The 25,583-nt window shown below is 32.9% G+C and overlaps 2 protein-coding genes across 2 annotated transcripts; both read right to left on the bottom strand.

Annotated features, from left to right (window-relative positions):
• Positions 1 to 4,987: 4,987 nt before the first annotated feature.
• Positions 4,988 to 6,953, bottom strand: LOC139524971 (uncharacterized). Its single transcript, XM_071320145.1, has 2 exons — positions 5,878 to 6,953; positions 4,988 to 5,681 (listed from the first exon to the last, which is right to left on the bottom strand). Exons 1-2 carry the CDS (start codon positions 6,951 to 6,953, stop codon positions 4,988 to 4,990), a joined length of 1,770 nt encoding a protein of 589 aa, XP_071176246.1.
• Positions 6,954 to 9,082: 2,129 nt separating this feature from the next.
• Positions 9,083 to 9,409, bottom strand: LOC139524970 (zinc finger protein 32-like). The gene has a single exon (XM_071320144.1). The coding sequence runs from the start codon at positions 9,407 to 9,409 to the stop codon at positions 9,083 to 9,085; it is 327 nt and encodes a 108-aa protein (XP_071176245.1).
• Between the last annotated feature and the right edge of the window lie 16,174 nt (positions 9,410 to 25,583).

The following is a 25,583-nucleotide window of genomic DNA, read 5'->3' as shown; positions in this document are numbered from 1 at the left end:
TGAAAAAAAATGTTTATGCTAATATTTTCTGCAATAAATTGAAAAGGCACAGATGCTATGACTAAACAGAAATGTGAGGTATATGTCAATGAGACAACAACCCAACGACAACAATATTCTTTGCACATCTATGAATGTTTAAGAATTCGTGTGAAGGTCAAAAGCACATAACATGTACATATATATCCATAACCTGGTACATGTATGTACCTATTTCTGCATTCCGTCCTAAACATAAGTTGTGTGAAGAGACCAAGCAGTTTATATGCTTATAAAAAAGCTGATATTAAAATGAATAACTGTATAACAAATTCCGGGAATGAGACTATTTTATTTAAAACAGATGACATATGTTTTAACTAAAATATATTGGTGGAAAAGGTTTAAACAGAAGCAGGAGATGTCAAGGGGTAATACAAAAAGTACAAGGTCGTGTAACACAGAGGAAAAAAATAACAAATGAAAAGAAAATAACTGCACCGAAAATTACCTTGAACAACATAAACTCACAAAAGATCGTGCACAATTTTAAATCTTTCTAATTTCAACTCAAGTTTCACTACCCGATAGGAAAGAGTAAAGATAAGAATGTAGTAGTACTCCGGTGATCTATGAAACAAAACATTAAAATTCTACAGTTCAGCAGGGCATTTTTATGTACTTATGATACAAATTGTTTTTAATCAGAGTCTGTGATATCAAGTCTTAAAAAAACTACAAATAATGACAGATTCATATTCAATATTTCATGGCAGCAAAAATAGTGATTTCGACAACACTATAATGAGGGGGGTAGGAGGGGTCCTGATCCCGAAATCCCTGACTTAAAAAACGAAATCCCGAGGTCCCGAATTTAAATAAAGTAAATCCCGACGTCCCGAAATCAGAAAAAAAAAGATTCCCGGATCCCGTAAGGGTCAATCCCGAAATCCCGAGCTTAAAAACACCTGATTCTTCATCAAGTCTAAATAAATAAATGATTTTGAAAATGTACTTATTGATAACTATACAACTTTTAATTTCAAATGATTATGTTTATCTAACATAGAATTATTATCAGCAGAGACATATACACACTAAGTCTAAACTGGTTTAAAAAATTATTGTCACATGTATATGTAATAGTGTGGTTTTATGTAAAAAAAAATCTGTGAATATCTACCACTACTGTTACCGGCTTAAGAGATCAGCGTTTCTCGCGAGCTTTGAATAAACAAATCCAAACCAAAACAAGTACATAAAATGCATATTTTTAATCACAAGTCAATATAGAAACACTTAAATTGTAATACATATTTTTATGAATAATTCAATTTTATTAAATCTTTGTCAATCAGGCATGTACAGCAGCATCAAGGGATTGTAAATATACAATTCCTTATTTACAATTCCTTGGCAGCATGTATTCTTCTATATTGTGACCTTATTTGAACTAAAAGAAAAAGAAGAAGAAGAAGTCTGGAATTATCGCTATCTTATCGACGGTCTAAAGATTACAGTGTGTTATCGATCTAGGTGTTCTCGCTGAAGTCCGCGTTCTAAATCTTAAGCATTTCATTGGTCAGTAGATTTGCAATCTTTCAATCCAAGGTGTTCTCAATGGAGTTCGCGTTCATGTTTCAATAGGATAAACTATATTGTTAGTTTTCTATCCAAGTTAACAAAGTAGATTTTTTTATCCGAAAAGACGGATTTTTCTACATGTTCTACAATAAATTTGTACAACGATTGAATATTGTTTAATGCATAAATGTCCAGGTCTAGATCGAACTTGCTTTGCTTCGACGAAAGTACGAATATAGAAAAATCACAGATTTATATTAAAACTAAAACGTTCAAGAACAGTTAAAGAAATCATCACAATTTTTTTATTGTTAGTTATTTTGTACAAATATAACTATAATGCGAACCCGAGGTTGTGAAATAGCACGTGAAATCGCAACTGAGCGTGAATTCTTTGGAAAAGCGACGGTTCTATGAATACCTATTGTCAATTTCAAGTTCTGTTTCGACAACATTGTAATATATGTCAGTGGACGTTAAAACTCAATCCTTAATTTCGTCTTCGTCAAATAGTGCTGTTGGTTTCTTTTTATTATTATTACATACTAGTATACATGTACATGAATACACCACAAGTTATTCCTATGTAATGTCATTTACTAGATATTTAGTGCAAAGTAAATTTTAAAGATGAAAGTCGTATTAGTTCGATAATGCTTCAAACTAAATATAAACTGAGAATACATGTATAACTGCCATATTCCGAATCCCCGACATTCATTTGTGTAAATGAAGAAAAGATAACAATGATCGGTATCTGTGTGAATCTACGTCTCAATCAAGCTTCATACAGATGTTACAGAATATTCAAGATTTACAACTTTTCTTGAATATGATTTCCAATGGAATAAACCATGCAGGAGATTTCAAACTAGCCCAATTAATTTGTGTGTGAACTATAACAACTGAAATCGTAATTCTGTTGTAGTGTATATTGGTCGTTTCTGTAACATGAAGGCGTATGGCAACCATACTACCATACTTAGTTCAAAAGTACACCACAACCCTTTTCTTTGTACATAATACGCTCAGGAACATACATCTTACTATTTTGCATGGATTGGTAGTAAATGTAACTTTTAAACTGTAGTCCATTTGACATCAAAGTATCATACGGAGGCTAGGATTTATAATTCGGCTAGTCTGGATGACTTCGTACAATACCCCCGCTCCGCATTCATTATAGTTTAAACATACATAGTTTAAAGTTTAGATCCTTTAGTTTGCATATACATGTATATGGATATGACATTTAAATTTCGTATTGCTTAGTTCAACCTGCAACACATTTTATTTGATGTCACAAATGGTAAACATGTAAAATGAAACAATAACTTACTAGTATAATACCAATATAAACTTTTGTTGTATGATTATACAAACCGAAATCACTACTAGACTAGGTGTTGACACGCTCAAATTAACAAAATTGTGTTTCAAAGAACCAATGCACCAAATTGATTTCATAGGATTTAGTTTAACATTTAAACCAGTTCAAGGAATGTATTACTTGACAAGAACAATTAAAATGTAGGACAAATTCGGCTTACAACACGAACTTTGTTCAAAGAATAGTACCAAACATGTGACAAAAAGACGGGTATTTAACAGAGGTATCGCAATCACTGATGGATTGGTGGATAGTTACTGTTTGTTTAACGTTCAGTGACAAGTATCTCATGTGCATATTGCAATACCAAATTAAACTAACTTTGAGCAGACGACAAAAGCGAAATGGTGACAAATTTTATTTCCTAGTGTTATTTAGGAAGTCAAACATGTATATGGAAAGTAAATTTTACTATTATTTATTGAACACGATAAGAGGATCAGTCACTATTATTTATTGAACAAAACAAGACTGAGTTCAAAACCGCTAAAAGAAGTTAAACCCGGTGAATGACACTCCTTATTGCTGAATTTGGGTTTGGCTGACCTTAATTTCTATTACGTTTTAAAACAATTATTCAAATTAAATATACAATTATTTTACTGTTTTTTTTAGGGGGGGGGGGGGAGTCATTTACTTAAAAAAAACCAATACAGGCCTATAGTATTTTGAAGCATTTTTGAAGTATTCAAATATTATGAAACGTCTTATATTTTTTACAAATACAAGGAACAAGCAAGTCTGTCCAAAAATGATTGATATTTTAGAAAATTGTATAGTGTGTTCATTGTAAACGTAAACCAGAATGCATATAGTTGTCTCTACTTATAACAGTCACAAATCATTTCTAGAAATAACAATCAGCGATTTACCATTCATGCAATAATATTTTGTCGAAAGTGATCGAGATAACCTTATCAGGTAATTCAAGTTATCGGACACTTAATTTTTTCAAGAACATGTTATAATAGTTAATATCCGAGCCATAAAATACATGTATTATATCTGGCATAGTCCCAGATTATATTCTTTGTTAATATGCATCCTTCATTTAAAGTCTTGTTTTTCTTATAACACTTTTACATCGTATATCAGGGGCACTGCCGAAAATAATCTTTCAAAAACACGGTGGGTATATAATGGTTGTCCTGCGAGAGAACGTTCTGTGCTAGTAGTCAAGGCCGTACGTATAGACCACTTTTTCCAGCGTTTTTTCTTTTTTCTTTGATTACGTAATAATGCATATTATTATGATGATGTAATAATGCATTTGCTTATTGCTTATTGTGTAATAAGGCATATTCCTGATTAACTGTTATGTAACAATGCATATTGCTGATTAACTGTTATGTAACAACGCATATTGCTGATTAACTGTCAAGTAAAAATGCACAGTACTGATTAACTGTTATGTAATAATGCAAATTGCTGATTAAGTATTATGTTATAATGTATTGTATAAGTTTAATGTTATTCTGCATTTTGCTATATGATTGTTAAGTTATATATGAATAGACATGTCTTAGTGACTAAAGACGTTATAAAGTGATGTAGGTACGCAATAATGTGCTTTGTAAGGAAGTATAATAAACTGCTCTAGCGCAAATTAGATGTAATGATCATAGAAAGCAGTGCAGTTATGCAAATGTTAGTTAGCAGAATTAGTGCACCACTTACTTTTTTTAAATTTTTGATTGCAATAAGCCTAATTGGTGCATTCTCCAAAGATTGGTTAATGTCTTTGTTTTCATTCAATTTGTCCTTGATGCAATGCTTATATAGCATATATTGCTTGTCTGGGTGTGTGTAAAACATCGATGTTTAAGGTGATTCTATATTTGTTCAAAGTACTTTTTGTTTGTTTTCTATAGATTCCTTGAAATGATTTATGTGTTTAGATACATCCTATGATCTGATATACCATTGCGTTAAGTTCAATACTGACAAATCAAGAAGTGATGAATCATTTTAAAGATTGGAATAAAACTGGGATAAAAGGAATAAATATAAATATTTTTATTTTATGTACATTTATTACATTCCATATGGGATTGTTCTAAAATCTGTCTTCAACACCCGTTTGTCAAATACAATCTTGTAAGTTTTATCTTCTGCACGAGTGATAATGTTCGTAGTTTTAACTTCACGACATATCTTATTATCATCGGTAACAGTAATTTTCTTTGTTTTTCCTTCAACAACATCTCTCATTGATTCAAAGTTCAATTCGAGTGAATTTTTATAATTTAACGTTATCCCTCGGATTTTGCAGCAGGTCAAATTTCCATTTCTATCGGGATTTTTGAGTTTATAACCATAATTTTTGGGTCCTCCTGTTATAAAACACTCAATTGAATTGTTTGGTGTTTTATCCGTTAGATAACCCAAATAATCACCAGTGGTTGGTATACATTCCCCAGGTTTAGAGCTGAAAATGATGGAATCGGTATCACAATAAAGGGCTCGCTCTTCAAGACTTTCTAAATATTTATATAGTTCTAGACGAGCCTGTGTCGTGGTATAGGCTGCTATAACCACATTTGTTCTTCCGGTTTCTTCAACAAATTGTGACTGGTTAATCCAATGAATTCTGACCATATCGTCCGTTACAAAACTGACGTCTCGGACTTCTTGACTGTCACTGGTCAGGATGTCAAAATAAACGGCGGGATCAGTCAAATATGTTGTACGTGGTAAATTTAATCGTTGACCAAACTTTCCCCAGAAGCTGTAAATAAAACAATATAAATGAAAATAAGTGAAGCTTAAGCAATCTCTATCTCAATTAACAGTAGTATAACGCTGTTAAAAAATTACAATTTACAAGTAAAATTAAAAGAATAAAAAATATATATAATTATACGTTAAGAAGTTTTTTTAGTTTTAGTTTTAGTTATAATTATCTTGTATTATGAACAACTAACCTGTTAAGCATTAATTTAGCCAGTTGTCTCAATCCTGGGTTCCATTTTATATTTCGTGCATCAAACCTGATACCTTCTTTTTCGAAGTAGTCGGCGACGTACTTTTGGCGGTCTTCTTCTGTTTTGCACCAATCAGGCCACCCGCTTGCCTCTTGTTTGATCTTGAAAAATGTATTTACATATTCTGTAAAGACACCACCCTGTCTTGTTAGTAGGTCATATTGTGAAACGTTTTCAAAATGCCAGACTTCGTATATTTCTTCTATCTTATAACCTTTTTGTACTGCCTTTTTGATTTCGTCACTAACCCAAGTACCTATCAAGGCTCTGCTATCGACGTCATGGCAAGAGTCTTCAGAAACACCATCTTCCATACAAGTCCGACATAATCCAAACAGTAGTTTTCCTCTTATTCTAGCGGGAAGAACGGGTAGATATAAATTTCTTGGAGGGATGATTTTACATTTGACCAACCCTTCGTATTCATCGATATTCTTAAAATTTTCTGTGATTATCATGGGGTGTCCTAGTGGAATCTTTCCTGTTTTGTTGATCAATGGATAAGGCGAAGTTACGTCATAATAGTTTATGTTTTTGTCTTTGGCCGCCTCTTTATACATTGTGAATGCCTCGGTCCGCCCTCCGTAAAATGCTTCTCTCGGTTCAAGAGGATATTGCATTGTATGGCTCTTTACAAACTTATTTAGATCCGTATTACTCTGAACTTCTTTGTCGAATTCACATTCCCAAATACAGATGTATTTATACCCATTCTTTTCTAGAAAACTTCTCTTATCAACTGTTCTTTGATATAAATCAGACATAGATGTACCAGTTACTGGATTCATCGTTGACATAGCAAAGCATTTAGGACAAGCATGCCAGAAGCAACCGTGAAACTCGTATACAATCTTTTCACCATCAAGAGTCTCATGATAGCCATCAGCTAGACACGGACCGATCTGTTTTTCTCCTCTATTTCTTGCATGTGTTATATAAAATACATTCTTTTTCCGAAATATACTGTTACCATTGTATTGCTTTAATGGACTGCTTTTGCTGAGGCCTGTATCCATTTGGGGGTATAATACCAATGCTATCGTACTGCAGAAAGTTTCTTCGAAAGACAAGATTACATGCCGACGCTATTGTTAAACAATTCTCGAAGGGATCGACGCCAGGCTTATCATGAAGTGAAGTAGCTTCCATGAACATCTTACAGAATGCAAGGCAACCTTTTCGAAGTATGTCTACGTCAGATTTACAATATGTCAACAGTTGTTCTTGGAAATTAAATTGGTCATACTTATGTTCATTGTACCATTCTATAACTCATGTCTTTTCTCTGGTTTCATTCCATCGGGGTTGTAATATTTAATGTCCGGTAGCCCCTGAAGTATGGCATTCTGATGTTCCTTTGTATTCATAAGATGTGGAAAGTATCCTTTACAGAATTCAGTCAAACCAAACGACCTCGGAAACTTTTCAAGAGCCATGGGTACAAAATTTATTGAATCTATGAATCTGATGTTGCACTTAGGTACATCGATAGACACAAATTTTGACCCACTCTTAATAACCTCTGGTAGAACTCCGTTCTGATACAAATATTGTAAAATGGGATAACTATCGTATCCTTTGAAATTGTGACAGAGTACTTTAGCACCACTGTTTGCTTCAGAAAAAAGCCATCGACAAAAATCATCTCTTGCTGTTTCACCCCTAAAGATGTATTCGTTTTGACCGCATTTGTGGCAGCTTGTGCTACTGTTTACTTCTTTTGACATACACTCTTCACATACTTTATGAACCACACATAAATTTGGTGTGTGCTTTCTAGTACCACACCACGACTGTTTGCAATGGATACATTTTTTCTCCTCTGTGGTTATTTTATATCCACGATCACATTGCAGTATATCATCCTGTCTACATTCAAAATCAAAAAATATAAATATCTTTGACTTTTCCTTTTGCGACATTTGAGCAGTTGGTTGGTCATTTTCGTGTGTGCTCTGTGAAAAGTATTTATTGTGTTCTTTTTTAATTTGCTCCGGTAACATATAACATTGATGACTCTCGGGAAAGTAATCTTTACAAACTCTACAGTATTGCTCGCCACACTTGTGAGGTGTTTTGTGTAGTTTGGCATATACGGACTGACCACATTGATTACATCTAAAGTTAGTGGTGCACGTTGACTGGCCTAATTTGCTTGTTTGTTTGTGCAAATTGAAACAAATGTTGTTAAGAAAATAACGATTGCAATCCTCACAATATTTCCACTGTTCTTTCTGTACATCATGGATTTTATAGCAATGGTGGCAGCCATTATTACGCATATGACGTTCTTTATGGTCGTACCCCTTGTTGCATATTGTACAATAGTAGCTGCGACCTAGAAATGCTGGCATTTTAGTGATGACATCAAAGTGGTTATCGTGAAGGTAGAGATAAATTTTCTTTTCTGCTTCCGGACCTTCATAAATTATTGCATTAAAATGCTCTTTCGAGACAACATGTATTTGATATCCGTCTAGTACTCTTTGGAAAGACTTTATATCGTCTATTCCACATCTCCGTAATGGTATATCAGCATTATGGTGTAACTCTTTGGCTAAATTCATTTGTATATTTCTGCCCTGTCGAATTGAATTCCATTTTTCGTGGCCATCTAATCTTGCTTTGGCTGTCATTATGGCTCTGGCGCAACATAACTCATCATTGTTATGAATTTGGAGGAAACATCTTTTTTCTTCCAACGTTTTTCCCAGATCCACGTATTTACATCGTTTTCCTATACCACCAGATGGAAGACTGACATGTATGAGTTCTATTTCCAGGGTTTCATCCATCACAAATTGCTCGTAAGACTGTAAAACTCTTTCAATTTCAGTCAGAAATCGCTCTGCATTCAACTGTGATAGTTTCATAAACGGCAACGAGATTGGAAAGTCGAGTTCTGGACAATGAACCGATAGTCGAACTAAATCCTCAGGTTCCATAAATTCTGTAACATCCTTTATGATCGAATTAAAAAGGATACGGAGACTCCGTAAAATGTTTGGAACCCCCCTTACATCTAGCTCGCGAAATGCTACTTTATATCTGCTCGAAGTTGTGTTAAATTTTGACATTTTCTGGGTTCCAGCAACACTTATTGTGTACGAATCACTTGGGTCGTCATATTTTGTTATTTTCCTTTTTATTGGGGTCCATCTTGTGTTGCTTTCCTTTTTACACCTCCACCAGACTGATTATGAAAGTTTTGTTTATGTAAGGATAAAAGATCCGGATGACTAAACACCTTTTTACATTTCTCACACTGATAAAACTCTGAACTGCTGTGTTTTCTTTCATGACTCTCTAAGTTATCCTTTCTGTGAAATCCCTTGTCACACACAGGACACCTGAAGACGTCTTGATGTCCTAGTATTCTTTCATGTTCATCAAGTAAACTGCGTTTGGAAAATGTAGCACCACAATGTTGACACTCATATTTTCTGGACATCTTTCCTCGATGATGATCCATCTTGTGCTGAAGAATATCTATCAAGAAAACAAATATATAGGGAAATGAATATTCGCCTGCATAAAAACAGATTTTGAAAGAAATATTTCATTTTAAATTTTGTGTTTGAAGTGAAAAGATGTATAGATGCCCTTCTTGTTCAGTTTCATTTTCCAGAAAAGATAACATGCAAAGACACATAAATAATAGCCATGGAAAAGCTCATCCTTATGTTGATGAGAATGAACCTTCAAAACCAGATTAACAATCTCCTGAAACATTAACACCTGTAGACGATGTAATTTTAGGTCACCATTTCACTATGATGTTGGCCGGACCAACAGGCTCGGGGAAACCATTTTGGATGAAAACGCTTTTAGAGAGAGCAAGGAAAATGATAAAACCATCGCCAGAGAGGATAATATGGTGTTATAAACGATGGCAGCCATTATTTTCTGAAATGCAACAGACGGCAAAGAACATTATTTTCGTTCAAGGGATTCCCGATGACCTTAACAACGATTCATTTATAGATCCTAAATATCCTAGTCTTGTCGTAATAGATGATCTCATGAAAGACGCAACAAATAGTAAAGATGTGTGCGAATTATTTGTCGAGGGAAGTCATCACCGTAACTTGAGTGTAGCTTGTATTATGCAAAATGCTTTTTCGAAAGGAAAAGAAGATAGAACGATGAGCATTAATGGTCAGTACATAGTTCTCTTCAAAAATCCACGTGATCAAGTAACACCTGCTGTATTTGCTAGACAGATGTATCCAAACTATACAAAAAGATTCATGAACAAATATATAGAAGGAGTTAAAAGACCATACGGCTACCTGTTTATTGACCTCAAGCAGAACACATTAGAAGAAGAGAGATTAAAAATTGATATATTTAATGAACATGATGAACAAAACCAAAAGGTAGACAGTTCGGATGTCATGATTGGTGGCGGTATGGCGCAGTATAAAAACGATGAAGGTAAACATATTGACCAGTTTGAAGGTAGAAGTACAAGAGAGCAGTCGCTTTTAGGAGACCATTCAGAACCGTTTGAAACTAAAGAAGAAAAAATGCCTTCATGTGACGAATGTGGATTGATGTTCGAAAACGTATCTGATTTAATGAGGCATGTTAAGACATGGTGTCCAGAAAATAACGATTTAAAGCGTAAATTCAACGAGGAATATGAGGATATTCCTTCAAAGAAATTCAAGAAAGAAATACAGATTGAAGACGGAGAAGACGATGTTTTTAGGAAATTAGCTAAATATGCAAGAGACGAGACAGAAGACCTTTGGGAAGAGAAAGTTGACAAGTACTTGAAAAACGGAATGAGTGAAACTGAAGCAAAACACAGAGCTAACCGAAAACTTCGAGATGATGAACTTGATAAGTTTATGTGGAAATATGCAAACTTGGTACATTATATTTTACAACTTAGAGTCGGTAGACTGCATTTAAAGGTCGTAAACTTCATTGAACTGGTGCAAGAAGGAACTGAATATAAGAAAGCAATAAAAATGGCGATAAGAAAATACAAAAATGAACTTGATAATTATCTTGATGAAGTCATTGAGGAGGAAGAAGGAGAGGATTGGGAACAAGAGGATGGTGAGGAGGTGATGATGAAGAGGGTGAGGAGGGTGATGATGACGATGATGAAGAGGAGGGAGAGGGAGATGATGACATTGATGATGACGAGGAAGGGGAGGATGATGATTAGAATTATAAATATAAATCATTTCTCTCTCTCGTTTTTATGTTCGTTTGAGGAGGAGGAGGAGAAGGAGGAAGAGGAGGAGGAGGAGAAGGAGGAGGAGGAGGAGGAGGAGGAGGAAGAGGAGGGATTATAAATTGAAAACTCAATTTATGTTTCATTTTATTTTTGACATTCAACCAGTGTACATGGCGTCGTGGGAAAAATATTTACAGAAGATTTATTATGAGCCATCAAATGCCGCTAGTTTTGCGGGACCAGATAAACTGTTCGCATTCGTAAAGCGTGACGGAAAATACAAACTCAGTAAATATAAGATAAGAAAATGGTTACAGAACCAAGAGTCTTATTCAATGCAGAGAGGTGTTCGACGACCTAAAAATCGAACTCATATAAATGTCGCCGGTATAGACGACCAATGGTCTGCAGATCTCATGGATATAGTGAAATTTAAAAAATATAATGACGATTACTCTTACGTTTTGGTCGTAATTGATGCCTTTTCCAAATACATATGGCTGCGAAAATTGAAAAACAAACAGGGCGAATCCGTTGCTTCGGCATTTAAAGACATTTTTAAGGAGGGTCGTAAACCAAACCGAATAAGAACCGATAAAGGCCAAGAGTTTAGATCAAGAAATGTACAACGCATTTTTCAATCCGAGGGAATTAATCATTTCTATGCTTTAAATGAGGTGAAAGCAGCTATTTCAGAAAGAGCAATAAAAACCATTAAGACCAGGATATATCGTTACTTTGCCTATAAACAATCCTACAAATACATAGATAAATTGCAAGATTATGCTGAAGGTTATAATAAGACTGTACATAGAACCATAGATATGCCACCGAATAATGTGTCTAAACAAAATGAAGAAAGCGTACATCTAGCTACATACTTTGCACGGAAACCTTCAAAGAAAATGCCAAAACATTTGAGATTCAGATTTTCAATAGGAACTCATGTTAGAATAACATATCTTAAAAATGTTTTTACTCGTGAATATGAAGAAAAATAGGCCGGGGAGATATTTAAAATATCTGGTAGATTTTGGAGAAACAATGCTGCAATCTATCGCCTCAAGGATTACAACGGAAAAGAAATAGTTGGGACCTTTTACCAGAGTGAAGTCCAGAAGGTTACCATGACAGATGATGATTTATGGAAAATCGAAAAAATTGTGAAAACCAGAGGAAAGGGGCCTAACAAACAATATTTTGTGAAATGGCTTTATTGGCCAGAGAGATTTTCATCATGGGTTAACACACGCGATTTACAAGGCTTGTAAATACTGTATTACTAGTTTAATAAAATATGTTGTTTTTTTTTAAAAAGGTTTTGTTGTCTTTGTATTTGAAATATTTGATATGTCAAACAATTTATATAATAATAGTTATCAAAAGTACCAGGATTATAATTTAGTACGCCAGACGCGCGTTTCGTCTACATTAGACTCATCAGTGACGCTCATATCAAAATAGTTATAAAGCCAAACAATACAAAGTTGAAGAGCATAGAGGATCCAAAATTCCAAAAAGTTGTGCCAAATACGGCTAAGGTAATCTATTCCTGGGACAAGAAAATCCTTAGTTTTTCGAAAAATTCAAAGTTTTGTATCAGGAAATTTATAAAAATGATAAATGATATGTGGCGCAAAAAATAAGCAGGCATGCGCATTTAAATTGATTGTAAGGAATTCAAATAATCTAGCAGAGGAATTCAAATAATGTTGCAATGAGAATTCAAATAATCTAGCAATAGGAATTCAAACAATTTAGCAACACGAAGTCAAGTATGCGTGAAATATTTTGTTTTCAAACTGGTAATAACAAATGCAGCTGGTGTATTTTTACACGATGAGCAAAACGGCTTTCGTGGTGGTAGAAGTACTATTGATCATTTGAGTACGCTAACATCGATTATTGAAACCAGAAAATTACGAAAATTATCTACGTTTGCAGTGTTTGTAGATTTTAAAAAGGCATATGACACGGTTAATAGAAATTTATTGTTTAACGATCTTAATGATCTTGGTATAAGTAAACATTTTTTGTGTGTTATTAAAGCTATTTATTCTCAAGTTGAATGTGCTATTAAATTAAATGGGCATATGACTGAATGGTTTAGTGTAAATTCAGGCCTAAAACAAGGCTGTGTTTTGTCGCCAATTTTATTCAATATTTTTATAAACAGCTTAGTTACAAATATTAAAGCATTAGATATTGGTATTGATATTGATGGTGAAAAAGTTGGCATTTTGTTATATGCAGACGACATTGTATTGATTGCAGAGAATGAAAGCGATTTGCAATTACTCTTAGATGTTTTAAATATATGGTGTAAAAATAAGTTATTAAATGTTAATCATGAGAAAACTAAAATTGTACATTTTAGAAATCCTTCTGTACAGCAGACAACAACATTGTTTTTATTCAATGATAAGCAGATATGTATTGTACAAAGCTATCAATATCTGGGTTTACTATTAACTGAATTTTTAAATTATGATGTAATGGCTAAAGCTGTAGCCAAATCAGCGAACAGGGCATTAAGTTTGATTATTGTAAAGAGTAAGGCCCATGGAGGTTTCCAGTACAGTACATTTACTAAATTATTTGATAGCCTGGTCTGGCCAGTAATAAGTTATGGTGCAGCCATTTGGGGCACCAGAGATTTTTCATGTATAAATGCTGTCCAGAACAGAGCTATCAGGTCTTTTATGGGTGTGGGTTAATATACCCCAAACAATGCAATTCAAGGGGATATGGGCTGGAGACCTCCAAGTGTTAAGCAGTGGACTTGTGTTTTTCGACACTGGGCTAGGTGTAACTTTATGTGCACAGATAGATTAAATTATAGAATATTTAAATGGTGTTATAGAAATGCTCTTAATAAGAGAAGAAATTGGTGTTTTAGGATTATGTCTAAGTTTAAAGAATGTAATTTAGATTTGTATACTGATTTAAATAATGTACTGTGTAAACAAAGTATTATGCAGATAGAAGAATTTTTACTTGATAAGTATATAGAAAACTGGCAAAATAGAATATTAACACAAGATGTTGGTAAAAAATTGCGGACTTATAAATTGTTTAAAGACAGTTATGGAAGTGAATTATATTTATCAAAAAAATTATCATATAGATATAGAAGTGCTTTTGCTAAATTTAGATGCGGAGTAGCGGAGAATTGAAACAGGGCGGTATGAAAATAAAAATGTAGACGAAAGAGTGTGTTTTATGTGTAATGATAACATAGAAGACGAAAAACATGTAATACTATCATGTCCTTTATATGCAGATTTGCGCTTTTGTTTATATAGCGAAGCTATGAAATATAATGTAGATTTTAATGATTTGTCTGATGATGATAAATTTGTTTATTTATTTAAAAACATTAATTGTTATGATATGGTTGCCAAAACCTGCTTTGATATTTTAAGTAGAAGAAATACCTTTTTATATTCTTAAAATGTAATTATTTTAATAATCGTATGTATTTTAACTAGTTTTATATAGAAATTGTTTTATAGTCTCTCATAATTCTTAATAGAATGGTGCTTGTAATTTATATTTGTGTATTGTCTGTTTTATAGTGTGTATATACTCTGTATGTACTGTATATTTATGTATTGCAAGTAGTGAGACTTTAATAAAATATTGAATCTGTATTTAACTAGACATAATTAAGTGGCTCAAGAGATAATCATCTGTTCATTGGCTTAATCATGACCTTTGATGTTAATCATGGCATGACCCGCTAGTTATATGGGTGATTAAGGACATCTGTCTTAAATAGCTGCAGCTGGGACAACATCCCTAATGCGCCTTGAAATGAGGAACTCAAAAGTCACGTGTAAAGAAAAAATCTCTGTGTAGTGATATTGGACATGTTTCTATTTTTAACAAATGACTGAACTTAATTATTTGTGGTGATTTGGAAAGTAGAGGAACATAGAATAAATGTGTAAAAACTATGGAGCTATTGAATGTGTTCAAAGTATTAAATTTTCAAAGAACTTATTGTGTTAAAAAGGGGATATTTTACCACAAGGAGCCGCATCACAAAAGGATGTTCGGGGTTTGCTAATTTACGGAAAAAGTAATCTCACTTCGTACCCCGAAAATTTAACCACATATGTGAAAATGTCACAGCTTCGAAACAAGCTATCATACATATCCAAGTTTACGATATGGACTGAGCTACAGGAAAAAACGTTACCATTATCGCCTATGGAAAAACAATTAAAGATATTGAGCCAAATTAATTTACAAAAGATAAATCAGAAGTTATCAGAGTGATCTATGGATGATTTCACCTTGTACACCCGGGAAAATTGTGAAAATGATGGTAAGTATTTTTTTATTTATACCCAGATATCCCAGATGATTTCAGATAACCATTATAGATAAATACCAGCAGATACTCAATGAAATTTTCGCTTTTAGAAAGCATTACAGGCACGGGGCTGAACACTTTTTTTAGGCACAATTCTAACTTTGTTTACACCCCGAGAGATCCGAAAGGAATTTGTTTATGAATTGAAAAAGTCATGAACTAACATAATAGTTTTATCTGTAAGTAAACATGACACAATACAGTCTTTGTTATGTAATTATCACTCCTGTTTACAGGAATAACTGATAATCAAGGGAGATAACACACTCCATACGAGTAAAGTGAAATACATCATCATCATGTGCTTTTATCCAATAATTTGACCCATGGTCAGTCAGTAGATATCATAGGCAGTTAATAAACAGACAAACATGTACATGTATTAAAGAAATCATGAATTATTATTTGTAATGCACACTAGCAAATCACAAGATATTGTCTTTTCTCAGTGAAAAAGGGGGAGGGTCAACAAACCTTTCGAAAACAATATTGCTGCACCTTTTCAACTATTAAGCTAGTTAGCTACCACTCGTTGCTTCTAATATAAAAGATTTAAATGAAGGTTGATAAGCCACAAGGGAGAAGCATTTTTCTTTCTTTGCGATAAAACGTTCAAGAATTTGATTTTTGCTCTCTCAATAATACTTATGCATTCAAACCAAATAATAACACAGCCTGAGTAATTTTTTTGTCTTATTTCAGTTCCAGTCATATCATTACTTTTTAACCTGAGATGACAAACTAGAGGTTTTAAAAGGTCCTGAATAACTGGTAAGCATTTTGTTTTATTTGGCAAGCTCTAAATTGTTTATTTATGGTATTTATGCAATTCAAATTACAGTCGGTATGTTAAAAATATACTGATATGCAAACTGTTGCTATGGTCTTGGCATTAAATGAAAATGCTTGGTTACTGATCTTTTCGACTCCATATTTCAAGTTAAACCTTGCGGCAACTGTTCCTCATGTAACACTGCAAACTATAATTAGCATTATTTTGATATGTCGTTATTTAATGACGCCATATTACGTGTGATGTCACAATGTTTCCTTTAAAAACCTCATGCCAATATCTCACTGATAAAAGATTTTCACTGAAATACATGTAAAAAACATTTTTTCTCAAATACAATCAGGGTTGGCAAAGTATTACCCGCCCGGGAATTCCCGGGTGGGAAAACCCGGGTTTTCCCGGGCTGGGCAATACTCCCAGAAATGGGGAATACTGGGCATTACTGGGCAATATGATTTTTTAAGCTTATTTTAACACAAAATAGTATAGTCTTGGTGTAGTTTCATAGTATTTCAGCTAAATGTATACTTTTTATACAGATAACCATTGACAGTCATTTCTATAAGAATGAAAAATTCAATTTCATTCCCTTCTATGTAGCCGGAATACAAGATTTGCACATTTAAGGAAACCTTGTTAATTACCAAGCATTGTTTCAATAATCCATACTTTGAAAAAAAAATTATTGCAATGTTTAAGTGAATGGTTAATTTCAAATGTTTTACATTCATACATTTGTCATATTGCTAAATAAACACCCTAAGGGGTCATGCCATTAACACTTATAGAATTGAAAGGGCTGATTATTGTTACATAAACAAATCTGCATTCTAATCTGAATAATTAGTTACTAATTAGTGACAGAACATATACATTATTTAAATGTAATTTTTCTTACATGTAATTGTTAATTCTTAGTAGGAGTTATGTTTATTCAAAAATATATATAAGTTTTTTTGCTTTATGATTTACATTTTTACCAATTCTGACTAACAGAAAAGGTTTTATATATATCTTAATTGTATAAAATTTGTGTTTGATCACTGAATCCTCTATAAAATTCAGACTAGTATTTTATATTACCCAGTATTGCCCAGTATTACCCACTAAAACCCAGTAAAACCCGGGTTTTCCCAGTATTTCCCACTGGGCTGGGCAATACTCATAAAACCCGGGTTTTTGCCAACCCTGAATACAATTATGTGAAAGAACCAAGTTTTGAAAATTTGCACTTCATCGCACTCTAATTATATGATTCAAATGACTTTTACAGTAGTTTATAGTGGTTTCTACAGTATAAAATACCAGGTTTCCACCGGCTAGAATAATTAAGTATTTTGGTGTTTTTTTTATGAAATCTTCATTTTTGCATAATTTCTCTGTCAAAATGCACTTTTAGGCACCAGAAAATTTTATTGAATGCTTTAACAGGGTCTGTGTGTTGTATTTTAAGGTTACATTCAGATGTTTTGTCCTTCTTTTGAATAGTGAAGGTATACTGTTAGAAATTAATTATGCATACACTTTGTATTCAAAATAAATAAATATAACGATAAAAGTGTCATTGCCTTATAGTGCTGAAACAACTTTATTTTTTTTCAGAAATGGACAAAAATACACAGATTTATTCAGAATGTCATACCGATGAAGATCACATAAAAATATTTGGAAAAATCAGAACTATGGATTGCAATATGGGACAACATCCCTAATGCGCCTTGAAATGAGGAACTCAAAAGTCACGTGTAAAGAAAAAATCTCTGTGTAGTGATATTGGACATGTTTCTATTTTTAACAAATGACTGAACTTAATTATTTGTGGTGATTTGGAAAGTAGAGGAACATAGAATAAATGTGTAAAAACTATGGAGCTATTGAATGTGTTCAAAGTATTAAATTTTCAAAGAACTTATTGTGTTAAAAAGGGGATATTTTACCACAAGGAGCCGCATCACAAAAGGATGTTCGGGGTTTGCTAATTTACGGAAAAAGTAATCTCACTTCGTACCCCGAAAATTTAACCACATATGTGAAAATGTCACAGCTTCGAAACAAGCTATCATACATATCCAAGTTTACGATATGGACTGAGCTACAGGAAAAAACGTTACCATTATCGCCTATGGAAAAACAATTAAAGATATTGAGCCAAATTAATTTACAAAAGATAAATCAGAAGTTATCAGAGTGATCTATGGATGATTTCACCTTGTACACCCGGGAAAATTGTGAAAATGATGGTAAGTATTTTTTTATTTATACCCAGATATCCCAGATGATTTCAGATAACCATTATAGATAAATACCAGCAGATACTCAATGAAATTTTCGCTTTTAGAAAGCATTACAGGCACGGGGCTGAACACTTTTTTTAGGCACAATTCTAACTTTGTTTACACCCCGAGAGATCCGAAAGGAATTTGTTTATGAATTGAAAAAGTCATGAACTAACATAATAGTTTTATCTGTAAGTAAACATGACACAATACAGTCTTTGTTATGTAATTATCACTCCTGTTTACAGGAATAACTGATAATCAAGGGAGATAACACACTCCATACGAGTAAAGTGAAATACATCATCATCATGTGCTTTTATCCAATAATTTGACCCATGGTCAGTCAGTAGATATCATAGGCAGTTAATAAACAGACAAACATGTACATGTATTAAAGAAATCATGAATTATTATTTGTAATGCACACTAGCAAATCACAAGATATTGTCTTTTCTCAGTGAAAAAGGGGGAGGGTCAACAAACCTTTCGAAAACAATATTGCTGCACCTTTTCAACTATTAAGCTAGTTAGCTACCACTCGTTGCTTCTAATATAAAAGATTTAAATGAAGGTTGATAAGCCACAAGGGAGAAGCATTTTTCTTTCTTTGCGATAAAACGTTCAAGAATTTGATTTTTGCTCTCTCAATAATACTTATGCATTCAAACCAAATAATAACACAGCCTGAGTAATTTTTTTGTCTTATTTCAGTTCCAGTCATATCATTACTTTTTAACCTGAGATGACAAACTAGAGGTTTTAAAAGGTCCTGAATAACTGGTAAGCATTTTGTTTTATTTGGCAAGCTCTAAATTGTTTATTTATGGTATTTATGCAATTCAAATTACAGTCGGTATGTTAAAAATATACTGATATGCAAACTGTTGCTATGGTCTTGGCATTAAATGAAAATGCTTGGTTACTGATCTTTTCGACTCCATATTTCAAGTTAAACCTTGCGGCAACTGTTCCTCATGTAACACTGCAAACTATAATTAGCATTATTTTGATATGTCGTTATTTAATGACGCCATATTACGTGTGATGTCACAATGTTTCCTTTAAAAACCTCATGCCAATATCTCACTGATAAAAGATTTTCACTGAAATACATGTAAAAAACATTTTTTCTCAAATACAATCAGGGTTGGCAAAGTATTACCCGCCCGGGAATTCCCGGGTGGGAAAACCCGGGTTTTCCCGGGCTGGGCAATACTCCCAGAAATGGGGAATACTGGGCATTACTGGGCAATATGATTTTTTAAGCTTATTTTAACACAAAATAGTATAGTCTTGGTGTAGTTTCATAGTATTTCAGCTAAATGTATACTTTTTATACAGATAACCATTGACAGTCATTTCTATAAGAATGAAAAATTCAATTTCATTCCCTTCTATGTAGCCGGAATACAAGATTTGCACATTTAAGGAAACCTTGTTAATTACCAAGCATTGTTTCAATAATCCATACTTTGAAAAAAAAATTATTGCAATGTTTAAGTGAATGGTTAATTTCAAATGTTTTACATTCATACATTTGTCATATTGCTAAATAAACACCCTAAGGGGTCATGCCATTAACACTTATAGAATTGAAAGGGCTGATTATTGTTACATAAACAAATCTGCATTCTAATCTGAATAATTAGTTACTAATTAGTGACAGAACATATACATTATTTAAATGTAATTTTTCTTACATGTAATTGTTAATTCTTAGTAGGAGTTATGTTTATTCAAAAATATATATAAGTTTTTTTGCTTTATGATTTACATTTTTACCAATTCTGACTAACAGAAAAGGTTTTATATATATCTTAATTGTATAAAATTTGTGTTTGATCACTGAATCCTCTATAAAATTCAGACTAGTATTTTATATTACCCAGTATTGCCCAGTATTACCCACTAAAACCCAGTAAAACCCGGGTTTTCCCAGTATTTCCCACTGGGCTGGGCAATACTCATAAAACCCGGGTTTTTGCCAACCCTGAATACAATTATGTGAAAGAACCAAGTTTTGAAAATTTGCACTTCATCGCACTCTAATTATATGATTCAAATGACTTTTACAGTAGTTTATAGTGGTTTCTACAGTATAAAATACCAGGTTTCCACCGGCTAGAATAATTAAGTATTTTGGTGTTTTTTTTATGAAATCTTCATTTTTGCATAATTTCTCTGTCAAAATGCACTTTTAGGCACCAGAAAATTTTATTGAATGCTTTAACAGGGTCTGTGTGTTGTATTTTAAGGTTACATTCAGATGTTTTGTCCTTCTTTTGAATAGTGAAGGTATACTGTTAGAAATTAATTATGCATACACTTTGTATTCAAAATAAATAAATATAACGATAAAAGTGTCATTGCCTTATAGTGCTGAAACAACTTTATTTTTTTTCAGAAATGGACAAAAATACACAGATTTATTCAGAATGTCATACCGATGAAGATCACATAAAAATATTTGGAAAAATCAGAACTATGGATTGCAATATGGGACAACATCCCTAATGCGCCTTGAAATGAGGAACTCAAAAGTCACGTGTAAAGAAAAAATCTCTGTGTAGTGATATTGGACATGTTTCTATTTTTAACAAATGACTGAACTTAATTATTTGTGGTGATTTGGAAAGTAGAGGAACATAGAATAAATGTGTAAAAACTATGGAGCTATTGAATGTGTTCAAAGTATTAAATTTTCAAAGAACTTATTGTGTTAAAAAGGGGATATTTTACCACAAGGAGCCGCATCACAAAAGGATGTTCGGGGTTTGCTAATTTACGGAAAAAGTAATCTCACTTCGTACCCCGAAAATTTAACCACATATGTGAAAATGTCACAGCTTCGAAACAAGCTATCATACATATCCAAGTTTACGATATGGACTGAGCTACAGGAAAAAACGTTACCATTATCGCCTATGGAAAAACAATTAAAGATATTGAGCCAAATTAATTTACAAAAGATAAATCAGAAGTTATCAGAGTGATCTATGGATGATTTCACCTTGTACACCCGGGAAAATTGTGAAAATGATGGTAAGTATTTTTTTATTTATACCCAGATATCCCAGATGATTTCAGATAACCATTATAGATAAATACCAGCAGATACTCAATGAAATTTTCGCTTTTAGAAAGCATTACAGGCACGGGGCTGAACACTTTTTTTAGGCACAATTCTAACTTTGTTTACACCCCGAGAGATCCGAAAGGAATTTGTTTATGAATTGAAAAAGTCATGAACTAACATAATAGTTTTATCTGTAAGTAAACATGACACAATACAGTCTTTGTTATGTAATTATCACTCCTGTTTACAGGAATAACTGATAATCAAGGGAGATAACACACTCCATACGAGTAAAGTGAAATACATCATCATCATGTGCTTTTATCCAATAATTTGACCCATGGTCAGTCAGTAGATATCATAGGCAGTTAATAAACAGACAAACATGTACATGTATTAAAGAAATCATGAATTATTATTTGTAATGCACACTAGCAAATCACAAGATATTGTCTTTTCTCAGTGAAAAAGGGGGAGGGTCAACAAACCTTTCGAAAACAATATTGCTGCACCTTTTCAACTATTAAGCTAGTTAGCTACCACTCGTTGCTTCTAATATAAAAGATTTAAATGAAGGTTGATAAGCCACAAGGGAGAAGCATTTTTCTTTCTTTGCGATAAAACGTTCAAGAATTTGATTTTTGCTCTCTCAATAATACTTATGCATTCAAACCAAATAATAACACAGCCTGAGTAATTTTTTTGTCTTATTTCAGTTCCAGTCATATCATTACTTTTTAACCTGAGATGACAAACTAGAGGTTTTAAAAGGTCCTGAATAACTGGTAAGCATTTTGTTTTATTTGGCAAGCTCTAAATTGTTTATTTATGGTATTTATGCAATTCAAATTACAGTCGGTATGTTAAAAATATACTGATATGCAAACTGTTGCTATGGTCTTGGCATTAAATGAAAATGCTTGGTTACTGATCTTTTCGACTCCATATTTCAAGTTAAACCTTGCGGCAACTGTTCCTCATGTAACACTGCAAACTATAATTAGCATTATTTTGATATGTCGTTATTTAATGACGCCATATTACGTGTGATGTCACAATGTTTCCTTTAAAAACCTCATGCCAATATCTCACTGATAAAAGATTTTCACTGAAATACATGTAAAAAACATTTTTTCTCAAATACAATCAGGGTTGGCAAAGTATTACCCGCCCGGGAATTCCCGGGTGGGAAAACCCGGGTTTTCCCGGGCTGGGCAATACTCCCAGAAATGGGGAATACTGGGCATTACTGGGCAATATGATTTTTTAAGCTTATTTTAACACAAAATAGTATAGTCTTGGTGTAGTTTCATAGTATTTCAGCTAAATGTATACTTTTTATACAGATAACCATTGACAGTCATTTCTATAAGAATGAAAAATTCAATTTCATTCCCTTCTATGTAGCCGGAATACAAGATTTGCACATTTAAGGAAACCTTGTTAATTACCAAGCATTGTTTCAATAATCCATACTTTGAAAAAAAAATTATTGCAATGTTTAAGTGAATGGTTAATTTCAAATGTTTTACATTCATACATTTGTCATATTGCTAAATAAACACCCTAAGGGGTCATGCCATTAACACTTATAGAATTGAAAGGGCTGATTATTGTTACATAAACAAATCTGCATTCTAATCTGAATAATTAGTTACTAATTAGTGACAGAACATATACATTATTTAAATGTAATTTTTCTTACATGTAATTGTTAATTCTTAGTAGGAGTTATGTTTATTCAAAAATATATATAAGTTTTTTTGCTTTATGATTTACATTTTTACCAATTCTGACTAACAGAAAAGGTTTTATATATATCTTAATTGTATAAAATTTGTGTTTGATCACTGAATCCTCTATAAAATTCAGACTAGTATTTTATATTACCCAGTATTGCCCAGTATTACCCACTAAAACCCAGTAAAACCCGGGTTTTCCCAGTATTTCCCACTGGGCTGGGCAATACTCATAAAACCCGGGTTTTTGCCAACCCTGAATACAATTATGTGAAAGAACCAAGTTTTGAAAATTTGCACTTCATCGCACTCTAATTATATGATTCAAATGACTTTTACAGTAGTTTATAGTGGTTTCTACAGTATAAAATACCAGGTTTCCACCGGCTAGAATAATTAAGTATTTTGGTGTTTTTTTTATGAAATCTTCATTTTTGCATAATTTCTCTGTCAAAATGCACTTTTAGGCACCAGAAAATTTTATTGAATGCTTTAACAGGGTCTGTGTGTTGTATTTTAAGGTTACATTCAGATGTTTTGTCCTTCTTTTGAATAGTGAAGGTATACTGTTAGAAATTAATTATGCATACACTTTGTATTCAAAATAAATAAATATAACGATAAAAGTGTCATTGCCTTATAGTGCTGAAACAACTTTATTTTTTTTCAGAAATGGACAAAAATACACAGATTTATTCAGAATGTCATACCGATGAAGATCACATAAAAATATTTGGAAAAATCAGAACTATGGATTGCAATATACAAAAGATAAATCAGAAGTTATCAGAGTGATCTATGGATGATTTCACCTTGTACACCCGGGAAAATTGTGAAAATGATGGTAAGTATTTTTTTATTTATACCCAGATATCCCAGATGATTTCAGATAACCATTATAGATAAATACCAGCAGATACTCAATGAAATTTTCGCTTTTAGAAAGCATTACAGGCACGGGGCTGAACACTTTTTTTAGGCACAATTCTAACTTTGTTTACACCCCGAGAGATCCGAAAGGAATTTGTTTATGAATTGAAAAAGTCATGAACTAACATAATAGTTTTATCTGTAAGTAAACATGACACAATACAGTCTTTGTTATGTAATTATCACTCCTGTTTACAGGAATAACTGATAATCAAGGGAGATAACACACTCCATACGAGTAAAGTGAAATACATCATCATCATGTGCTTTTATCCAATAATTTGACCCATGGTCAGTCAGTAGATATCATAGGCAGTTAATAAACAGACAAACATGTACATGTATTAAAGAAATCATGAATTATTATTTGTAATGCACACTAGCAAATCACAAGATATTGTCTTTTCTCAGTGAAAAAGGGGGAGGGTCAACAAACCTTTCGAAAACAATATTGCTGCACCTTTTCAACTATTAAGCTAGTTAGCTACCACTCGTTGCTTCTAATATAAAAGATTTAAATGAAGGTTGATAAGCCACAAGGGAGAAGCATTTTTCTTTCTTTGCGATAAAACGTTCAAGAATTTGATTTTTGCTCTCTCAATAATACTTATGCATTCAAACCAAATAATAACACAGCCTGAGTAATTTTTTTGTCTTATTTCAGTTCCAGTCATATCATTACTTTTTAACCTGAGATGACAAACTAGAGGTTTTAAAAGGTCCTGAATAACTGGTAAGCATTTTGTTTTATTTGGCAAGCTCTAAATTGTTTATTTATGGTATTTATGCAATTCAAATTACAGTCGGTATGTTAAAAATATACTGATATGCAAACTGTTGCTATGGTCTTGGCATTAAATGAAAATGCTTGGTTACTGATCTTTTCGACTCCATATTTCAAGTTAAACCTTGCGGCAACTGTTCCTCATGTAACACTGCAAACTATAATTAGCATTATTTTGATATGTCGTTATTTAATGACGCCATATTACGTGTGATGTCACAATGTTTCCTTTAAAAACCTCATGCCAATATCTCACTGATAAAAGATTTTCACTGAAATACATGTAAAAAACATTTTTTCTCAAATACAATCAGGGTTGGCAAAGTATTACCCGCCCGGGAATTCCCGGGTGGGAAAACCCGGGTTTTCCCGGGCTGGGCAATACTCCCAGAAATGGGGAATACTGGGCATTACTGGGCAATATGATTTTTTAAGCTTATTTTAACACAAAATAGTATAGTCTTGGTGTA

The sequence above is a fragment of the Mytilus edulis genome, chromosome 5 (genome assembly GCF_963676685.1).
Source record: "Mytilus edulis chromosome 5, xbMytEdul2.2, whole genome shotgun sequence".
In the NCBI taxonomy this organism is placed as follows: domain Eukaryota; kingdom Metazoa; phylum Mollusca; class Bivalvia; order Mytilida; family Mytilidae; genus Mytilus; species Mytilus edulis.
The sequence above is the reverse complement of the archived record's forward strand: the minus strand, read 5'-3'. Positions and strand labels throughout refer to the sequence as shown.

What these genes read in the sequence shown, in the direction of transcription:
- LOC139524971 (XM_071320145.1), bottom strand. Translation starts at nt 6,953, where the DNA reads ATGGATACAGGCCTCAGCAAAAGCAGTCCATTAAAGCAATACAATGGT. An exon ending in GCTAAATTAATGCTTAACAG is followed by an intron (nt 5,682 to 5,877) that starts GTTAGTTGTTCA and finishes TTTTATTTACAG; the next exon opens with CTTCTGGGGAAAGTTTGGTC.
- LOC139524970 (XM_071320144.1), bottom strand. Translation starts at nt 9,409, where the DNA reads ATGGATCATCATCGAGGAAAGATGTCCAGAAAATATGAGTGTCAACAT.